Raw genomic sequence first — 22,569 nt, 5'->3', positions numbered from 1 at the left:
AGGTACTGGCGTGTGTTGCCAGTCCGGTCCGGCCCGTTCCAGATCCCGGTGTAGAGCCAGTGGTGTGTGTCCCAAGTACGGTCCGGTCTATTCCTGCTCCCCGCACCGAACCTGTGGTGCGTCTCGTCAGCCCGGCTCTGCCCGTTCCTGCTCTCCGCACCAGGTCTGTGGTGCGCGTCGCCAGCCCAGTCCGGCCCAGTCCTGCTCCCCGCATCAAGTCGGTGGTGCGTCTCGTCAGCCCGGCTCTGCCCGTTCCTGCTCTCCGCACCAGGTCTGTGGTGCGCGTCGCCAGCCCAGTCCGGCCCAGTCCTGCTCCCCGCATCAAGTCGGTGGTGCGTCTCGTCAGCCCGGCTCTGCCCGTTCCTGCTCTCCGCACCAGGTCTGTGGTGCGCGTCGCCAGCCCAGTCCGGCCCACTCCTGCTCCCAGCACCAAGTCTGTGGGGCGTTTCGTCAGCCCTGTCAGGCCCGTGCCTGTTCCCCACACCAAGCCAGTGGTGTGCGTCGTCGGTTCGGCACGGCACGTGCCTGTTCCACTGGAGCCGGATCCGCCGCCTAGGCGGAGTGCCCACCCGGTCCCTCCCCTGTTGTGTTTCGTTGGCGCGGTCGGAGTCCGCGCCTTTAGGGGGGGGTACTGTCACGCCCTGGCTCGGGGGACTCTCATATGTTGAGCCAGGGTGTTAGTTTCTATGTTTTTGTTGTGGGTTCTAGGTATTTGTATTTCTTTGTTTGAGTGACTCCCAATCAGAGGTAACGAGTGTCAGCTGTTGGCTCGTTGTCTCTGATTGGGAGCCATATTTAACTATCTGTCTTTCACGTTGTGTTTGTGGTTTCTTGTTCATTTCGGTTGGTGTGAAACCGTAGACGTCACGTTTTCGTTTGTGTTTTTGATCGTGTGATCATTGATAGTAATAAAATATGTTCACCTTCAACGCTGCGCATTGGTCTCCCTCCTTAAGCGATCGTGACAGGTCACTGTATGTCACCTCAAATGTTTATCTCGACCTGTGTTAAAAGGCACTGACAGCCGCTGTTTGGGTGGTGGACCATTCTTGGTACACATGGGAAACTGTTGAGCTGGAAAAACATAGCAGCGTTGCAGTTCTTGACACAAACCGGTACGCCTGGCACCTACTACCATACCCCGTTCAAAGGCACTTTAATATTTTGTCTCCCCCATTCACACTCTGAATGGCACACATACACAATCCATGTCTCATTTGTCTCAAGGCTTAAACATCCTTCTTTAACCGGTCTCCTCCCCTTCATTTACACTGATTGAAGTGGATTTAACAAGTGACATCAATAGTTGGATCATAGCTTTCACTTGGATTCACCCAGTCAGTCTATGTAATGGAAGGAGAAGGTATTCTTAATGTTTTGTATACTCAGTGTATATCACTACAGATAATCAAGTGCTATTTGCATGTGATGCATTTGCTCTATTAATTACAGGACGATTTGTATCTTATAGAGTGTGGCTTTAAGGGAATATTATGGTCACTTTTAGATAAAAACGAATGTGAAAAATGAACAGAGAATGTGTATTAACACACTACCTATTCATAGAAGTATTTATTAATCAAATTCAATCAATACAATTTTATTTATGAAGCCCTTTTTACATCAGCAGATGTCACAAAGTCCTATACAGAAACCCAGCATGACCAGGTGGACTGGGGACTGCAAGGAGTCATCAGGCCAGGTAGTCTTGAGGCATGGTCCTAGGGCTCAGGTCCTCCGGGATGGGAGGGAGAGAGGGAGAGAGAGAGAATTAGACGGAGCATACTTAAATTCACACAGGACACCAGATAAGACAGGAGAATTACACCAGATTGACCCTAGCCCCCGGCACATAGACTATTGGAGCATAGATACTGGAGGCTGAGACAGGGGGGTTCGGGAGACACTGTGGCCCCATCCGACGATATCCCCAGACAGGGCCAACCAGGCAGGATATAACCCCACCCACTTTGCCAAAGCACAGCCCCCACACCACCAGAGGGATATCAACAGACCACCAACCTACTACCCTGAGACAAGGCTGAGCATAGCCCACGAAGATCTCCTCCACTGCACGAGCCCGAGGGAGCGACAAACCGGACAGGAAGATAATGTCAGTGACTCAACCCACTCAAGTGATAAACCCCTCCTAGGGACGGCATGGAAAGCACCAGTAAGCCAGGGAAACAGCCCCGTAATAGGGTCAGAGGCAGAGAATCCCAATGGCGAGACAGGAACCTAAATCTAAATATTCATATTAAGCTTTACGTCTGTGTACATGAAAGTCTTATTTGTAAGACGTTGGAGAAAATATATCAACTTATTGTTAAATTATTACGACATTCTTTGCCAATACGAACGATGTAGTAAATATTGTTTCCAAACTGCGTTACCCACTCCAGTCAGCAGATGGCGATGTGCGTCTTTCAGGTGATGATTCTTGCGTGACGTATAATGGACTGGACGGGACTCTTCTTCAGCGACAACCACACGGCTACTCTTTCAACCACCTCAGTAGCTTGCTAGCCAACATAAAACCGAAAGATTGAGTCTTTAGACCATGTTTATGTACATTAGCTAATCTCAGTGTTTTAAACACATTTCTTTTGACGTAACATTATCTACTGGGTAACTTTAACCTAATTTGCAAACTTGTTAAAGATTGATACTGAGCCTAGCACTAGGCTAGTCGCTAATGCTAACTAACTAGCTAACTAGCTAACATCCCTGACCATGAGCTCACTAAACTACTCCTCCCCTGCTAAAGAAGAGGAGGTCTGGTGTATGGAGAAAGAAGCTCTGGGGCTGAACATTGCCGTGAAACAAGAAGAAGAGGATGTTACAGTGAAAGGAGAGAAAGATCCGTTTGGAGTGAAAGAGGAAGAGGGGGTAGAGGCTGTCACAGTGGAAGAGGAGGAGGTAGAAGCTTTCAGAATGATAAAGGAGGAAGAGGAGGCTGTTACACTGAAAGAAGAAGAGGATGTTACAGTGAAAGGAGAGAAAGGTCCGTTTGGAGTGAAAGAGGAAGAGGGGATAGAGGCTGTCACAGTGGAAGAGGAGGAGGTAGAAGCTTTCAGAATGATAAAGGAGGAAGAGGATGCTGGTGTATTGAAAGAAGAAGAAGAGGATGTTAAAGTGAAAAAAGAGGAAGAACCTTTTAGAGAGGAAGAGGATGCTATCACAATAACGGTGAAGAAGGAAGACGTTTTGGGAGTGAAAAAGGAGGAGGAGGAGACTGAAGATCAGATTAACACCAGTGAGTACTGTCTTAAACAGGGGCACAAACTATGCAGTTCTTGAACTAATGTGTGGTTTTTAAGGGGCATTCTACTGAAGTTATATACTTCAATATGTTGTTCAGTACTGTATAAATTGTTAAAGGTTCAATCTGCAATTGGTACATATATTTTTTTGACTTTTAAATGAGCTTTAATGAATTCTCCATGTGGTCTACATTAAAGTGCACCTCATCTAATATAACAGGCTTTTAAAATTCAATATTGGTTCTTAATTTCTACTTAAAATATCAAATGGATGCAAAAGGCACCCAATTTGTGGAACTATCTTTTCACATTTGCATCATAAACAATATTTTATAAAATCATGATGAAAGTGACCGTTTTAGGCCCTGTTTAGATATATTAATGCCTCTTGTAAGACCCTGTGATTGCAATAGAAGATCATAAATTGACCATCTGTTTGATGTTCTCGTTCACACAGGAGAGAGACATGACTATCATGGATCCTCTGGGGAGCCTCAACAACATCCTGATGCTGACGAGGCAGAGAAGAGTCTCTCCAGATCAGAACACCAGATGGTACAGCTTGGTCTGGTCTAGCATACAGCTTGCTCTATCGGGGGCTGGGTTTCTGTAAAGCACTTTATGACAACAGTGACATCAGCATCCATAATGATATGTTTCTGTGTCCCCTCTATATGGTTACCAGGACAACGCTAGCCCTTCCGCACTCCCAGAGTCCCCGTGTCGTACCTCTCCCAGTAGCACCTTACTGCTGGGTCTGAAGAGGTTGTCTGTGCGGCTGGTGGACTGTAGGAAAACAACGGGGCTGAGTGGAACTGTGAGAGGAGGAGAAGAGAAGAAAGGAGCAGATTTGACTCATCAAAGTAAGTGCTGTAGTTTAGTTTGAACAAATAAAATAGATCTGCCCACTAGTATCTGTTACCAGGACAACCAGCAGAGTTCTGTTAGTTGACATGAAGATAGACTGGTATCTGTTACCAGGACAACCAGCAGAGTTCTGTTAGTTGACATGAAGATAGACTGGTGGATATGGATGTTATGAATATCATAACACTGAAAAAGGATTCTGCCAATGAAAAGAGAGAAACCAATAGACTATATAAAACCTTGATGAAAGTTAGATCTAGAGAGAAAGTTTCAAGATGATCCAATATAAGGTGCATGTTTTACCAAATAATTTACTAAAAACATTATGAATGTTACATTGCCTGTCCCAGTCACCCCCCACTAACTTTACAATACTGTAGAACAGGCAAAACCAAACTCAAGACACTTCAATATGGTCTGTATTGCTTCATTAACATCTGATCTACAGAATTGGTTCAAAATTGTAAATATATATATTTTTTAAACAAGCTCCGTAAGCCTTTTCTAAAAGCCATGAAATATGATTGAATGAAAAGCATTTTCTGTGACACTTGGCCTCCGTCTCTGTACCGATTGACCATAAAACATAGACAAATATGATGATATCATAGTGAATTCATGACATCTGAATGAACAAGCCTTTTCATACTTTATAATATAGCTATATAGGTCTGAATACTTCGGGAAAGTATTCAGACCCCTTGACTTTTCCATATTTTGTTACTTTCCTGATTCTAAAATTGATAAAAAAAGATTTTTTCCCTCATCAATCTACACACACTACCCCTTAAATGACAAAGCGAAAACAGTTTTTTTTTAGAAATGTTTGCAAATGTATTAAAAATAAAAAAACAGATACCTTATTTACATAAGTATTCAGACCCTTTGCAGTGTTTCCATTGGTCATCCTTGAGATGTTTCTACAACTTACCTGTGGTAAATTCAATTGATTGGACATGATTTGGAAAGGCACACACCTGTCTATATAAGGTCCCAGAGTTGACAGTGCATGTCGGAGCAAAAACCAAGCCATGAGGTCGAAGGAATTGTCCGTAGAGCTCAGAGACAGGATTGTGTCACCGCACAGATCTGGGGAAGTGTACCAAAACATTTCTGCATCAGTGAAGGTCCCCAAGAACACAGCGGCCAACATCCTTCTTAAAAGGAAGACGTTTGGAACCACCAAGACTCTTCCTAGAGCTGGCTGCCCGGCCAAACTGAGCAATCAGGGGAGAAGGGCCTTGGTCTGGGAGGTGAACAAGAACCCGATGATCACTCTGACAGAGCTCCAGAGTTCCTCTGTGGAGATGGGAGAAACTTCCAAAAAGGACAACCATCAGGCTGTAAAGTAACAAAATATGGAAAAAGTCAAGGGGTCTGAATACTGCAAAAATCTCTGAAGCTGGAGACTCTTATCTCCCTCACTAACTTTAAGCATCAGTTGTCAGAGCAGCTTACCGATCACTGCACCTGTACACAGCCCATCTGTAATTAGCCCACTGAACTACCTCATCCCCATATTGTTCTTTATTTTGCTCATTTGCACCCCAGTATCTCTATTTGCACATCATCTTCTGCACATCTATCATTCCAGTGTTAATTCTAAATTGTAATTATTTTCCACAATGGCCTATTTATTACCTTACCTCCATAACTTGCTACATTTGCACACACTGTATATAGATTCTTCTATTGCGTTATGGACTGTACATTTTGTTTACCCCATATGTAACTCTGTGTTGTTGTTTTTATCGCACTGCTTTGCTTTATCTTGGCCAGGTCACAGTTGTAAATGAGAACTTGTTCTCAACTGGCTTACCTGGTTAAATAAAGGGGAAATAAAAAATCTATAAAAACTCCACCAATCAGGCCTTTATGGTAGAGTGGCTCGACGGAATCCACTCCTCAGTAAAAAGCACATGACAGCCCGCTTGGAGTTTGCCAAAAGGCCCCTAAAGGATTCTCAGACCATGAGAAACAAGTTTCTCTGGTCTGATGAAACCAAGTTTGAACTCTGCCTGAATGCCAAGCATCACGTCTGGAGGAAACCTGGCGTCCTCCCTACGGTGAAGCATGGTGGTGGCGGCATCAAGCTGTTGGGATATATTTAAGCGACAGGGACTTGGAGACTATTCAGGATCGAGGGAAAGATGAACCGAGAAAAGTACAGAGAGATCCTTGATGAAAACCTGCTCCAGAGCGCTCTGCACCTCACTGGGGCAAAGGTTCACCTTCCAACAGGACAACGACCTTAAGCACACAGCATTGATAACGCAGGAGTGGCTTCGGGACAAGTCTCTGAATGTCCTTGAAGGTTCACCTTGAGAGGATCTGCAGAGAAGAATGGGAGAAACTCCCCAAATCCAGGTGTGTCAAGCTTGTAGCATCATACCCAAGAAGACTCTAGGCTGTAATCGTTGCCAAAGGTGCTTCAAGAAAGTACTGAGTAAAGGGTCTGAATACTTATGTAAATGTGACATCAGTCATACAAACCTGTTTTTGCTTTGACATTATGGGGTATTGTGTGTAGATTGATGAGGGGAAAAAACAATCTAATCAATTTTAGAATAAGGCTGTAATGTAACAAAATGTGTAAAAAGTCAAGGAGTCTGAATGCTTTCCGAATGCACATTACCAGTCAAAAGTTCGGACACACCTACTCATTCAAGGGTTTTTCTTTATTTTTACTATTTTCTACATTGTAGAATAATGGTGAAGACATCAAAACTATGAAATAACACATATGGAATCATGTAGTAACCTAAAAAGTGTTAAACAAATCAAAATATGTTGTATTTTAGATTCTTTAAAGGAGCCACCCTTTGCCTTCATGACAGCTTTGCACACTCTTGGCATTCTCTCAGCCAGCTTCATGAGGTAGTCACCTGGAATGCTTTTCCAACAGTGTTGAAGGAGTTCCCACATATGCTGAGCACTTGTTGGCTGCTTTTCCTTTACTCTGCGGTCCAATTCATCCCAAACCATCTCAATTGGGTTGAGGTGTAGTAGCAAATGTTGTCCTTATACTGATCAAAGAACCAAAGTATTTCAGAGTTTTTGTAGAATTAAGATAGACTTTATTACAATAGCCGAGGTGGTTTGCAAAGCATCCTTCTTCTACCTCTCAGCTTCTCAGTTTATATAGTCATCTCACATATCTTTTAGCCTAACCCCTCTTTCCTGGGTTCCCCCACCACTGTCTCCAGCTTCCACCCCTTGACTGCTCCGCCCACCTCCCCAGTTTATGATAGTGGCGAAATCTGACTTCTCCTATTCAGTTTGGAAACAATGGTGGTACACTCAATAAAGACCTGTCATGAAAAATTAATAATGTTCAGTTTGAACTCTGTTCAACCCCGGCTCACCCTGGCTCGACCTGGAGATTGACTGTTGGACATGGCAGGTCCATAATCAATCTCTCAAACATACCCAAGCCCAACTCCTCTCTCTCCTCCCGTCATGCTGTAATTAATCAAGAAGCCGCCCCAGGAGAGACAAAGGGTTTAGGCTGAACTCTGTTCAACCCTGGCTCCGTTTTCAGGACTTTGTCTAAGGAGAGAGGCAAAATGCAACAGTCTGGTTTCAGTCCCTGATAAGGTAGGACAGCCCTGAATTAGGTAAGAGCGAGGAATTCGACCCGAGGTCAGATGCCCATTTCACACACAAACCCAGTGAGAGGAACCAATTAAGTTATTGCCTAGCAACAGAGATGTACCCATGTTTACCCCTGGCTCCGTGTTCGTCATGTTGTGATTCACTTTGTTCTGCTCTGCGTCTCACAAAGAAACGGTGTTTGGAACCAAAGATCTCGCATTTGGACTCATCATACCAAAGGACAGATTTCCACCGGTCTAATGTCCATTGCTGTTGTTTCTTGGCCAATGCAAGTCTCTTCTTATTATTGGTGTACTTTAGTAGTGGTTTCTTTGCAGAAAATCGAACATGAAGGCCTGATTCACACAGTCTCCTCTGAACAGTTGATATTAAGATCTGTCTGTTACTTGAACTCTGTGAAATATTTATTTGGGCTGCAATCTGAGGTGCAGTTAATTGCCGATTTCTGAGGCTGATAACTCTAATGAACGTATCCTCTGCAGCAGAGGTAACTCGGGGTCTTCCTTTCCTGTGGCGGACCTCATGAGAGCTGGTAACTCTAATGAACGTATCCTCTGCAGCAGAGGTAACTCGGGGTCTTCCTTTCCTGTGGCTGTCCTCATGAGAGCTGGTAACTCTAATGAACGTATCCTCTGCAGCAGAGGTTACTCGGGGTCTTCCTTTCCTGTGGCGGTCCTCATGAGAGCCAGTTTCACCATAGCGCTTTATGGTTTTTGAGACTGCACTTGAAAAAACTTAAAAAGTTCTTCACATTTTCCGGATTGACTGACCATGTCTTAAACTATTGATGGACTGTCGTTACTCTTTGCTAATTTGAGCTTGTCATAATAATGACTTGGTATTTTACTAAATAGGGCTATCTTCTGTATATACCCCCCCTTTTTGGTTACTACATGATTCCATATGTGTTATTTCATAGTTTTGGTGTCTTCACTATTATTCTACAATGTAGAAAATAGTACAAATAAATAAAAACCCTTGAATGAGTGGGTGTGTCCAAACTTTTGACTGGTAGTGTATACTGAACAAAAATATAAACGCAACATGCAACAATTTCAGCAATTTTCATATAAGCAAATCAGTCAATGTAAATATAAAAATGTGAATATAAAAAAAAATACTTATTTACTTATTTTAGGTTGAAGGAAATGTGTAGGTCTCATTCTGTAGCATACAGCTATTAAGGTTATACATTTACAACCACCTGCACGATAGGAATCCAGAGATGTCTGTTTCTTGAGTGTCCTAGAACTGTCTAGTTTTTTGTGTTCTGACTTATAAAACAGAATGAATAAAATAAGTCATGTGAACATATTATCAGTAATTACCAGGAAGCTCTACAACATCATTTGTTTTAAAATCTCACGAAGATTGTTTTAACTGATTAAATATTTGAAAACTGTCCTCAGGTTATTGAGGGATCTGATTACATTTCATAGCAAGGCAGTTTTATCAAGTGGAGGTTTCATTTACTCTCTTTAAATAAACACTGTCTTTGGCAGGAGAAAAACCAAAGTTGGAGGAACCAGAGACGTCCAAACCAGCAAGACGACATCTCTGCTCCCAGTGTGGAAAGAGTTTTAACCTGTTAGGATGTCTGAAAAGACATGAGAGGGCACACACAGGAGCGAAGCCACACCATTGCACCCAGTGTGGAAAGAGTTTTATCCAGTTAAGGCAACTGAAAGAACACATGAGAACGCACACAGGGGAGAAGCCTTTCCATTGCTCCCACTGTGGAAAGAGTTTTAGCCATTTAGGAAGCCTGAAAGGTCATGAGCGAATCCACACAGGGGAGAAGCCTTACCACTGCTTGCAGTGTGGAAATAGTTTTAGCCATTTAGGAAGTCTGAAAGATCATGAGCGAATCCACACAGGGGTGAAGCCTTACCACTGCTTGCAGTGTGGAAATAGTTTTAGCCATTTAGGAAGCCTGAAAGGTCATGAGCGAATCCACACAGGGGAGAAGCCTTACCACTGCTCCCATTGTGGAAAGAGTTTTAACAGGTTAGGCAACCTGAAAAGTCATGAGAGGGCACACACAGGGGAGAAGTCTTACCACTGCTCCCACTGTGGAAAGAGTTTTAGCCATTTAGGAAGCCTGAAAGGTCATGAGCGAATCCACACAGGGGAGAAGCCTTACCACTGCTCGCAGTGTGGAAATAGTTTTAGCCATTTAGTAAGCCTGAAAGGTCATGAGCGAATCCACACAGGGGAGAAGCCTTACCACTGCTCCCAGTGTGGAAAGCGTTTCATCCGGTTATGGAACCTGAAAGAACACATGAGAACGCACACAGGGGAGAAGCCTTACAAATGTTCAGACTGTGGGAAGACATATTACTCATCACAGTCACTTAAAAGTCATGTGAGAATCCACACAGGAGAGAATAATAACTCATCCTAGTGTGTAAATTGATATTTCACATCACATTGACTTAATTACTTCTAGTGTTGAAATTGATATTTCACATCAAATTGACTTAAATTACTTCTCCTAGTATCTAAATTGATATTTTACATCACATGACTTAAAGTTAATAAGTTAATCAGAGAACGTACACACTGCTCCCATTGTCTTATATTGTTGACTGAGATTGTGTTTACTTGTTTATACCATATGAAATGTAATTATACAAAGTATACTCAAAAATATTTGTATGTTTTTATTAGAAAACATGAATTGAATATGGAGTGTGTCAGTTTGAATATAGAGTAGATCAGATTCCATGTGTTTAAATTGTCCTTTTTTAAACACTGACTATGACTACTAGCTGTTTAGGGTGTTCGGTCCAGTCCAGGTGTTTTCAAGGTTGACCTCATATTTTTTTTTACAATTTCAGAGACGGATGTTGGAGGTAGGGGGTAAAGGAGGAGTTAAACATATTTATTTACAATGGAAATGAGATTGGTATACAGTGCATTCGGAAAGTATTCAGACCCCTTCACTTTTTCCACATTTTGTTACGTTACAGCCTTATTCTGAAATGGATTCAATAGTTTTTCCCCTCATCAATCTACACACAATACCCCATAATGACGAAGCAAAAAACAGGTTTTTAGAACTTTTTGCAAATGTCTTAAATTAAAAACTGAAATATCACATTTACATAAGTATTCAGACCCTTTACTCAGTACTTTGTTGAAGCACCTTTGGCAACGATTACAGCCTTGAATCTTATTGGTTATGACGCTACAAGCTTGGCACACCTGTATTTGGGGAGTTTCTCCCATTCTTCTCTGCAGATCCTCTCGAACTCTGTCAGGTTGGATGGGGAGCGTCACTGCACAGTTATTTTCAGGTCTCTCCAGAGATATTTGATCGGGTTCAAGTCCGGGCTCTGGCTGGGACACTCAAGGACATTCAGAGACTTGTCGCGAAGGCACTCCTGCGTTGTCTTGGCTGTGTTCTTAGGGTCGTTGTCCTGTTGGAAGGTGAACCTTCGCCCCAGTCAGAGGTCCTGAGAGCTCTGGAGCAGGTTTTCATCAAGGATCTCTCTGTACTTTGCTCTGTTCATCTTTCCCTCGATCCTGACTAGTCTCCCAGTCCCTGCTGCTGAAATATACCTCTAGTAAGAGTCTTGGTGCTTACAAACTTATTCCATTTAAGAATGATGGAGGCCATTGTGTTCTTGGGGACCTTCAATGCTGCAGACATTTTTTGGTACCCTTCCCCAGATCTGTGCCTCGACACAATCCTGTCTCGGAGCTCTACGGACAATTCCTTTGACCTCATGGCTTGGTTTTTGCTCTGACATGCACTGTCAACTGTGGGACCTTATATAGACAGGTGTGTGCCTTTCCAAATCATGTCCAATCAATTGAATTGTGTATATATATATATATTTTTTTTTATGAATTAGCAAAAATTTTATAACCTGTTTTCGCTTTGTCATTATGGGGTATTGTGTGTAGATTGATGAGTATTTATATTTATTTAATACATTTTAGAATAAGGCTGTAATGTAACAAAATGTGGAAAAAGTCAAGGGGTCTGATTAGTTTCCGAATGCTCTGTTGGTCATCATTCTCGCCACCGCCAGAGAGAAGACAGGGAAGAAACCACCATTTACCTCTAGGCTGCTATATACTCTCAAAAAATACATTTGTATGTTTGTTTTTAAAAATGGAGTGTGTCAGTTTGCTCTGTGAATTGTTTTAAAGAACTTCTCAGTGATATGATTGGAGATCATCTGCAAAGGATATAACAACCGGAGGAGTACATTCCTTTTAATTACTGCATTATTTCTAACCAATAAAGTGTCAATGATGATCACCTAATCAGATCATCCTTAATCTACTGACTACTACTCTTTCTACTGTATGGGCTGCATGATTTATGTAAGATGACATTCAACAGTTGCCTGGAGAGGCGCCCTGGACATGGACAACATAAATATTTGTGTGCCTCTTGCCCAGGGCTGTGCACAGACTCTAACAAAAAAAAGGGCACCCCCCCCAAAGAAAATTGATCCCGCAACAGAAATCAGCACAATTTGGAAAACTATTTTGAACTGGAATAAATGCTGCCCTTAGTAACAATAACCAACACAATTGCAGTCAAAATAGTATATTGTATGAAATACCATAGATTACCATGACTATATCCAACCCAACTCCATGTGTTGACACTACCATGTATCCTACCATGACTATATCCAACCCTACTCCATGTGTTGCCACTATCATGTATCCTACCATGACTATATCCAACCCAGCTCCATGTGTTGACACTATCATGTATCCTACCATGACTATATCCAACCCAACTCCATGTGTTGCACTATCATGTATCCTACCATGACTATATCCAACCCAACTCCATGTGTTTCCACTATCATGTATCCTACCATGACTATATCCAACCCAACTCCATGTGTTACCACTATCATGTATCCTACCATGACTATATCCAACCCAACTCCATGTGTTTCCACTATCATGTATCCTACCATGACTATATCCAACCCAACTCCATGTGTTGCCACTATCATGTATCCTACCATGACTATATCCAACCCAACTCCATGTGTTGCACTATCATGTATCCTACCATGACTATATCCAACCCAACTCCATGTGTTTCCACTATCATGTATCCTACCATGACTATATCCAACCCAACTCCATGTGTTACCACTATCATGTATCCTACCATGACTATATCCAACCCAACTCCATGTGTTGCCACTATCATGTATCCTACCATGACTATATCCAACCCAACTCCATGTGTTGACACTATCATGTATCCTACCATGACTATATCCAACCCAGCTCCATGTGTTAACACTATCATGTATCCTACCTTGACTATATCCAACCCAACTCCATGTGTTGACACTATCATGTATCCTACCATGACTATATCCAACCCAGCTCCATGTGTTGACACTACCATGTATCCTACCATGACTATATCCAACCCAGCTCCATGTGTTGACACTATCATGTATCCTACCATGACTATATCCAACCCAACTCCATGTGTTGACACTATCATGTATCCTACCATGACTATATCCAACCCAACTCCATGTGTTGCACTATCATGTATCCTACCATGACTATATCCAACCCAACTCCATGTGTTGCACTATCATGTATCCTACCATGACTATATCCAACCCAACTCCATGTGTTGCACTATCATGTATCCTACCATGACTATATCCAACCCAGCTCCATGTGTTGACACTACCATGTATCCTACCATGACTATATCCAACCCAGCTCCATGTGTTAACACTATCATGTATCCTACCTTGACTATATCCAACCCAACTCCATGTGTTGACACTATCATGTATCCTACCATGACTATATCCAACCCAGCTCCATGTGTTAACACTATCATGTATCCTACCTTGACTATATCCAACCCAACTCCATGTGTTGACACTATCATGTATCCTACCATGACTATATCCAACCCAGCTCCATGTGTTGACACTACCATGTATCCTACCATGACTATATCCAACCCAGCTCCATGTGTTGACACTACCATGTATCCTACCATGACTATATCCAACCCAGCTCCATGTGTTTCCACTATCATGTATCCTACCATGACTATATCCAACCCAACTCCATGTGTTACCACTATCATGTATCCTACCATGACTATATCCAACCCAACTCCATGTGTTACCACTATCATGTATCCTACCATGACTATATCCAACCCAACTCCATGTGTTAACACTATCATGTATCCTACCATGACTATATCCAACCCAGCTCCATGTGTTAACACTATCATGTATCCTACCTTGACTATATCCAACCCAACTCCATGTGTTGACACTATCATGTATCCTACCATGACTATATCCAACCCAGCTCCATGTGTTGACACTACCATGTATCCTACCATGACTATATCCAACCCAGCTCCATGTGTTGCCACTATCATGTATCCTACCTTGACTATATCCAACCCAACTCCATGTGTTAACACTATCATGTATCCTACCATGACTATATCCAACCCAGCTCCATGTGTTAACACTATCATGTATCCTACCTTGACTATATCCAACCCAACTCCATGTGTTGACACTATCATGTATCCTACCATGACTATATCCAACCCAGCTCCATGTGTTGACACTACCATGTATCCTACCATGACTATATCCAACCCAGCTCCATGTGTTGCCACTATCATGTATCCTACCATGACTATATCCAACCCAGCTCCATGTGTTGACACTACCATGTATCCTACCATGACTATATCCAACCCAGCTCCATGTGTTGCCACTATCATGTATCCTACCATGACTATATCCAACCCAACTCCATGTGTTGCCACTATCATGTATCCTACCATGACTATATCCAACCCAACTCCATGTGTTGCCACTATCATGTATCCTACCATGACTATATCCAACCCAACTCCATGTGTTGCACTATCATGTATCCTACCATGACTATATCCAACCCAACTCCATGTGTTGACACTATCATGTATCCTACCATGACTATATCCAACCCAACTCCATGTGTTGCCACTATCATGTATCCTACCATGACTATATCCAACCCAGCTCCATGTGTTGCCACTATCATGTATCCTACCATGACTATATCCAACCCAGCTCCATGTGTTGCCACTATCATGTATCCTACCTGGCTGAAGCTTTGATCCAGTGGAAGAAGTATTGAGGGGCAGGGAGGTTAAAGGTCACTGCAGGGATACAGCTGTTACTCTACACTATCCCTAGATAATCCAGTAGTGAGAGAAAATGTATAGAATATTTAGGGCCTTATCAAATCTGTTAAATGTTTTACCTAATTACATTGTTTGTTTGTTTTAAAGTTTTCTCTGTGTAGTTTTTCCAGGTTTCTGATTTGTCCCTGTTTTTCTGTTTTTCGCTCTCAAAATCACACTGTTAATAGAAAAACAACAACATTCTAAGTCCACAACAATACTTAAACCACATCAGGAGACCACTTTTGACATTTAAATTTTTAGGTGTAGATACCCTTTAATTCAAGTGGCACCAGCAAGAGCCTTGCTTGGTTAGTGGTGTCTCTGTTGCACACGTGATTGCAGTTTGATGAACAAATCACACCTGGATTGATGCAAATAATCATGATATCATTCTGCCAGGTAGGCATGGACTACTTTGTAGTTAACATTTAATTGACAAGGTTTTGGGGAATGCTTTTCCATCAACCAGAAGATGGTTACCATTAGCATAATCTCTAACAGCTACACAGCTTGGAATATGCCAGCCTCGTCAATATGTCACCCCAGATATTTTTTCCAATCTGCATTACCCACTCCAGTCAGCAGATGGCGATGTGAGACTTTCAGGTGATGCTTCTTGTGTGACGTGTAATCTAGTGGACGGGACGGGAGGCTTTTTCAACAGCGACAAAAGGCTGCTGATTCAACCAGGCGGTAGTCTGCTAGCGAACATAAAGCCGAAACATTGAAGGTCTTTAGACCAATCTGGTGTATTTAATCTTAGTGTTTAGCACATAATTATGTTTACGTGTCTACTAGTTCATTTAAACGTAATTTGCGTGTTAAATTATCAAATGTGGTAAATTGATACTGCACTAGGTTAATCGCCCGGAGCTTGAGCTCACTAAACTAGACGGAGAAAGAAGCTTTCAGAATGAAAAAGGAGGAAGAGGAGGCTATCACATTGAAAGAAGAAGAGGATGATATTACAGTGAAAGAGGAAGATGGGAAAGAGGTTGTCAGAGTGGAAGAGAAGGTAAAAGCTTTCAGAATCAAAAAGGAGGAAGATGCCATAACATTGAAAGAAGAGGAAGAACCTTTTGGAGTAAAAGAGGAAGAGGAGGCTATCTCAATAAAAGAGAAGCAGGAAGACGTTTTGGGAGTGAAAAAGGAGGAGGAGGAGCCTGAAGATCAGATTAACACCAGTGAGTACTGTCTTAAAAACAGGGGCACAAACTATGCAGTTCTTGAACTAATGTGTGTTTTTAAAGGGACATTCCACTGAAGTTCTACACTTGAATATGTTGTTCAGTACTGCAGGATTTGTTTAAGGGGCAATCTGCAATTGGTACATATATTTTTGGACTTTTAAATTAGATTTATTGAATTATCCATGTTGGTCTACATTAAAGTGTACTTCATCTAATATAACAGGCTTTTAAAATTCAATACTGGTGCATAATTTCTATTTAAAATATCAAAGGGCACCCATTTTGTGGAAAGACCCTTTTATATTTGCATCAAACAATATTTTATAAATGCACAATGAAAGCGGAAATGTAAAGCCCTGTTTAGACATATTCATGTCTCTTGTAAGACTCTATGATTGTAATAGACGGTCATAAGTTTACCATCTGTTTGATGTTCTCGTTCACACAGGAGAGAGACATGACTATCATGGATCCTCTGGAGAGCCTCAACAACATCCTGATGCTGACGAGGCAGAGAAGAGTCTCTCCAGATCAGAACACCAGATGGTACAGCTTGGTCTGGTTTAGCACACAGCTTGCTCCATCGGGGGCTGGGCTGGGTTTCTGTAAAGCACTTTATGACAACAGTGACATCAGCATCCATAATGATATGTGTCTGTGTCCCCTCTATATGGTTACCAGGACAACGCTAGCCCTTCCTCCCTCCCAGAGTCCCCGTGTCGTACCTCTCCCAGTAGCACCTTACTGCTGGGTCTGAAGAGGTTGTCTGTGCGGCTGGTGGACTGCAGGAAAACAACGGGGCTGAGTGGAACTGTGAGAGGAGGAGAAGAGAAGAAAGGAGCAGATTTGACTCATCAAAGTAAGTGCTGTAGTTTAGTTTGAACAAATAAAATAGATCTGCCCACTGGTATCTGTTACCAGGACAACCAGCAGAGTTATGTTAGTTGAAATGAAGATTGACTGGTATCTGTTACCAGGACAACCAGCAGAGTTCTGTTAGTTGACATTAAGATTGACTGGTACCTGTTCCCAATAGGGCTGTCCCCGACTAATACAAATCTTGGTCGACTTAGTCACCTGTTCTTTCCACCAATCGATTGCTAAACATTTTAAACATGCATTTCCATATATAGACGGTAAATAATGTACTGACATTCAGTAATCTTGCTCTGATTTGTCATCCTGAGGGTCCCAGAGATAAAATGTATCATAGTTTTGTTTTATAAAATCCATTTTTATATCCTAATACGATCCATGTTGTATACAGCGTTTTGCATGAATTCCAACTCTTTCAACTTGCAACAAAACTATTTATGAAATCTAATTAGATTGTTGTTTAACCCAGTCAAGTTAGTTAGTTCTATTATCTATGTTGACTATGACTTTACTTTAGCTAATATGGTGACAACGATGTAGGCTGTGTGTAGCAGTTATGATATGGTTTGGCTTGGAAAGGTTTTTTCGCCTTGTCACATACAGCTGATGTGGTTTGCATTGAAGTCCAGAAGCGAAGGGAAAAGGTGAGAGGAGGAGAGCGCATAGATGCGAGAAGGAATACAAGGTGGCTGTTATGAAAGTTAACTGTGTTTACGCGTGATCAGGGGTGTATTCATTCCGCCGATTCTGTTGAAAAACGTTTCTAAAACTGAACTAAACCGGGATAAACGTACCTGAATTTGTCCAATAGAAACTCTCGTTTGCAACTGTTGAACTAACGATTACACACTATGTCAGCTAGATTACATTTACATTTACATTTTAGTCATTTAGCAGACGCTCTTATCCAGAGCGACTTACAGTTAGCACATACATTATTTTATCGAACCCACAACCCTGGCGTTGCAAACGCCATGCTCTACCAACTGAGCTACATCCCCTGCCGGCCATTCCCTCCCCTACCCTGGACGACGCTGGGCCAATTGTGCGCCGCCCCATGGGTCTCCCGGTCGCGGCCGGCTACGACAGAGCCTGGATTCGAACCAGGATCTCTAGTGGCACAGCTAGCACTGCGATGTAGTGCCTTAGACCACTGCGCCACTCGGGAGATTCCAGCTAGATACAGGCAACAGTGTGGAAGGTGGTATTGAATGTGTCACTGTGTGACCATGTTTCACTGTCTGTCACCTCAAATGTTTCTCTCCACCTGTGTGCACCTACATTCTAAACTAGGCTAGGTTGTAGTAACCTCATGATGGGTATAGGGAAAAGTATCATGTAGTAGCATAAACCTATCGCTGTTACATTGAACAGGGTGAATGGAATATGAATGACAGTCATCCAATGTGGTGTAATAGAAATAAGGCCATGCTCATGATTTAGTTTTTTGTCCTCCCTCATCTTAAACGGCACCAACCTCCACTGTTTGGGTGGTGGACCATTCTTGGTACACATGGGAAACTGTTGAGCTGGAAAAACCCAGCAGCGTTGCAGTTCTTGACACAAACTGGTGCGCCTAGCACCTACTACCATACACCGTTCAAAGGCACTTAAATATTTTGTCTCCCCCATTCACCCTCTGAATGGCACAAATACACTATCCACTTCTCATTTGTCTCAAGGCTTAAACATCCTTCTTTAAAACCTCTTCATCACGAGGTTCCCCATATCCGGGGTACTCCTCCCGCAATCTCAAACAATGGCATAGTACGGTTTTTAAACATGTGTGAATACCTGAATGTTATACACTACTGGAACGAGAAGCGTCTCAACCGTGAATCTAGCTAAACTGTTGTTGCCCAAATGAAATAATATTCAGACTCCAAGCAAATATATAGGCATATAGCAAAACCAGTACTCTATTTTGAAACCGTGCATGCCCGTATATTCGTAGACAGATAATGTATTTTTCTCAACCTATCTATTCAAACGATACACCATTCAAAAGCTGCTACCTCACAGATTCCAACAGTGATAGCCATGTTCCTCTATGACCAACGCTCACTAAACTATTAATCAAAGAACGTCAATAACAAACTTCAATTTTTTAAAATCACACCAACAAACTGCGTCTTACCTTTGTTGTGTCTGTTACCAAAAGTAGTGTCTGATCGAATAAAACCACTTGGAAAAGATACTATAGTGTCTCTCTCTCATTCCGAGTCGATTTCAATGAGTTTCCATCGTTTTACATGGCCAACAATGTGTTTGAAGATGAAGTCAGTAGTTTGGTTCAATCACAACAGGCACTGTTTTGTCGCCATCTATGATGCAATCCCCGTGGTTTGTCATTGTGCTTATTTAATTATACTGATCCAGAGCTTTCGATAGAGGGGTCACATGTCAAAATCGACCAACCGGTTGTTGAAATATCCAAGTGCGCACCTCATTGTCTCATATTAGTTGACTTGCTGCGTTACGCACGGTTACGCAGAGCGCACAACAACACTAGAATTTCGGAGGGAAAAACGCAAAGTTTATTGAAATATGGCAGGCTCTAGTAACAAATATGCAGTTACAGAGGCGTTATTTATTGTAACAGATGAAAGTTGGACTCCATGTATCCCCGTTGACTCTGAATCAGACGATGAGGACCTGCTTAGACCGGACGAACCAGACCCCAACGACGAGAACGAAGGTTATCGTGTCCAGGGCCCTACTCATGAATCAGAAGAGTATGCAATCCCGTTGTTATTTATTACTTCTAATACTACTATTACTAATTTATTGTATGAGTACAAAACATACATTCTTAAATATCTATTTGAGCTCAACGTAAGTTAGCGCTAGCTTAGCTTAGAGGCCCACGCGCAAGTTTACTTACAATAGAATGCTATGTGTATTATTTCTTGTCACTGAATTATCACTTTAGTCAACATTCTCATAGTTGTAACTATTTATTTGATATATCTGACTGTTTTGAGTCAGATTTGTCAATGAATGAATACAAGTGTGTGTTAGTCATGATTTTCTTTTCTCTTTTGTCTTGTTTGTACAGTGAAGATGATTATAGGGGTGATGAGCCACAGCCAGAGCATCTGCCTCCTCAGCCACAGCTTCCCCTTCCTCAGGCAGAGCCTCCTCTTCCTCAGCCTGGCCGCTTGTCTAGACAACGCACTTCTGCTCCCCTCCCTCGGCCACGGTCTTCATCGGACACTGAGTCCCCTGTAAAGAGCCCTCAACCCAAAAGAAAAGGAAACGCTTTCTCAAAGTCAGCGTATCCAAGTCAGCGTGGTGGAGGTAGGCCTGCCACTCCAAGAGTCGGGGAGGAAGAAGAGGAAGAAGAAGATAGGTGGCATAATAGAGAAGAGAATGATGAACGACCAGACCCAATCCGATTTATGCCCACCAGAGTCCCAGGCCCCACAATCGACACCACTGCGTCATGGTCTCCCCTTTCACTCTTTCAACTGTTTTTTACCACTTCGGTTGTCCGCACAATAATTTGCAACACTAATGCAAATGCTGCCAAAAGACTGCAGTCCGGACTGAAATTCGCTTGGATACCACTAACGATGAGAGATTTTTACATTTTCCTGGCAATTCTGCTATACTCAGGGCTTGTCTCTGTACACGAGAGGGGCACCTACTGGAGGAAGGAATGCCCATATAATTTCCGCTTCCCTGGAGACACTATGACACGAGACCGTTTTGAAGCAATCATGTGGTCACTGCACTTGAGCAAACCGGAAGACGATGAAGCCAACAACACTAAAAAAGGCACCGCGGAATACGATAGACTTTTCAAGATCAAGCCCCTGTACACTGAGCTTACCAATGCCTGCAAATCACATTTCCAGCCGTACCAAAACATCTCCATAGACGAAAGGATGGTGGCATCCGAGGCGAGAATAAGTACGCGGCAATATATGAAAGCAAAGCCCACTAAGTGGGGGTATAAATTATTGGTACTGGCTGACTCTCACACTGCTTATACGTGGAATTTTGTTGTTTATGAAGGCAAGAGTGTGTTCACACCAGGCCAGGGACTAAGCTACACTTCAGTTATGGACTGGATGCCATTCCCTCTACTCGGTGGGGGCTATACACTTTCTGTAGACTATTTCTATTCTAGCCCTGCCCTTTTTGAGGAGCTACGTAGAAGAAACACTGGCGCCTGTGGGACGATTAGAACGAACAGGATTGGTTTCCCACAAACCAAAAGGAACAACCTGCCAAAAAAAGCAGAAAGGGGAGATTTGCGTTGGATACGCAAAGGAAATGTATTATTCGTAAAATGGATGGACACACGTGAGGTAACCATGTGCTCTACTGTACATGAAGCATTTGGTGGACAAACTGTCAAAAGGAAGGTAAAAGAGGGTGGTGTATGGCAGACTAAAACTGTGCCCGTCCCAGATGCGGTAGCCGACTACAACCGGAGCATGGGTGGAGTGGATTTATCCGACGCATTGATTGGATACTGCAGTGTTCACCACAAGACGATGAAATGGTATAAGACTTTTCTTTTTCATTTTGTTGATATTGCTGTTGTAAATAGTTTCCTACTTCACAAAGAACTCCATAAGAACAACTCAACTAAGCCGTACACACAGAAGAAGTTCAGGGAAAAGCTACTCACAGAAATGGTGAGCTTTGCTAAACAGTCTGACCCACAACCTTCACCACGACCACCACCAACATCCTGCATGCCAGAATACTATGGTGATGATGCCAGCAAAGACAGGAAGAACTGTAGGAGATGTCTGGATGCTGGCATCCCCAAAGTGAAAACACCTGTGTACTGCAGGAAGTGCCAAGTCCCTTTGTGCCTTACGTCAAAGCGTAACTGTTTCAAGGATTGGCACGACAGCAAGTTTTAGGCTAAAAAAGGGGTCTACATTTTGTGTGACAACCCATCCAAAGGACACCATATCATTGTTTATAGTTTTGGGATGTGTGTAAAAAAAATTTTTTTAAATGTGTTGTTTATAGTTTCTAATAGATCTGCTCAGTTTGGAGTCAACCTTTCCCATTGCATGGTTTATTTTAATGGGAACACGTATAGAGGTCTGGGAGAACATTGGAAACAACATCAAAAACAGTTGGATTTGGATGGAATGTACACATATAGTGAGTGATATGTTAGTGAAATGAAATGCCTTTTGCCGTCTGGTTCCTGATAAAAGTCAAGTGGCACTGATGGTGCCCAAATCTACCCAAATGTCTCCATTTGGTAATCCGCCTAAACATACTTCAACTAAAACCCCGACAGCTTTGGTTTCCTTTACTTTATTGGCATCAAACTGCACATTTAAGTACTCGTCAGATATTGGGCTGATATATGGTCCCATAGTGTTTAGGGGCTGCAGCTGCATAAGTCCAATACATTATTCCCTATAAAACCTGAAGTTACTTTCAGGCGGAATCAAAACCTCCCAGTTGATGCTGTGCTCTAGCCTCATGTACTCTGACACCGTAATACCCACATTAATTATTTACACTTCAAGATACGTCTCCCACGTGTGTTACCTTT

At 42.5% G+C, this 22,569-nt stretch overlaps 1 protein-coding gene across 1 annotated transcript; it reads left to right on the top strand.

The window, feature by feature from the left end:
- The first annotated feature begins 2,567 nt into the window (after window positions 1-2,567).
- Window positions 2,568-22,182, top strand: LOC311122628 (piggyBac transposable element-derived protein 4-like). The gene is made up of 8 exons (XM_084196970.1): window positions 2,568-2,871; window positions 3,106-3,256; window positions 3,712-3,818; window positions 3,949-4,126; window positions 16,606-16,703; window positions 16,839-17,016; window positions 19,636-19,768; window positions 20,092-22,182. The coding sequence occupies exons 1-8, from the start codon at window positions 2,734-2,736 to the stop codon at window positions 21,914-21,916; spliced, it is 2,808 nt and encodes a 935-aa protein (XP_084053096.1). The 5' UTR covers window positions 2,568-2,733; the 3' UTR covers window positions 21,917-22,182.
- The last annotated feature ends 387 nt before the right edge of the window (window positions 22,183-22,569 follow it).

Source organism: Coregonus lavaretus (assembly GCF_964263955.1).
Source record: "Coregonus lavaretus genome assembly, contig: HAP1_SCAFFOLD_774, whole genome shotgun sequence".
In the NCBI taxonomy this organism is placed as follows: Eukaryota; Metazoa; Chordata; class Actinopteri; order Salmoniformes; family Salmonidae; genus Coregonus; species Coregonus lavaretus.
The sequence above is the reverse complement of the archived record's forward strand: the minus strand, read 5'-3'. Positions and strand labels throughout refer to the sequence as shown.

Bases quoted from the DNA above. Each gene is read 5' to 3' on its own strand.
- LOC311122628 (XM_084196970.1), top strand. From the start codon at position 2,734: ATGAGCTCACTAAACTACTCCTCCCCTGCTAAAGAAGAGGAGGTCTGG. The intron at 16,704-16,838 runs GTACAGCTTGGT...TATGGTTACCAG, and splicing joins CCAGATCAGAACACCAGATG to GACAACGCTAGCCCTTCCTC. The intron at 19,769-20,091 runs GTATGCAATCCC...TTGTTTGTACAG, and splicing joins CCTACTCATGAATCAGAAGA to TGAAGATGATTATAGGGGTG.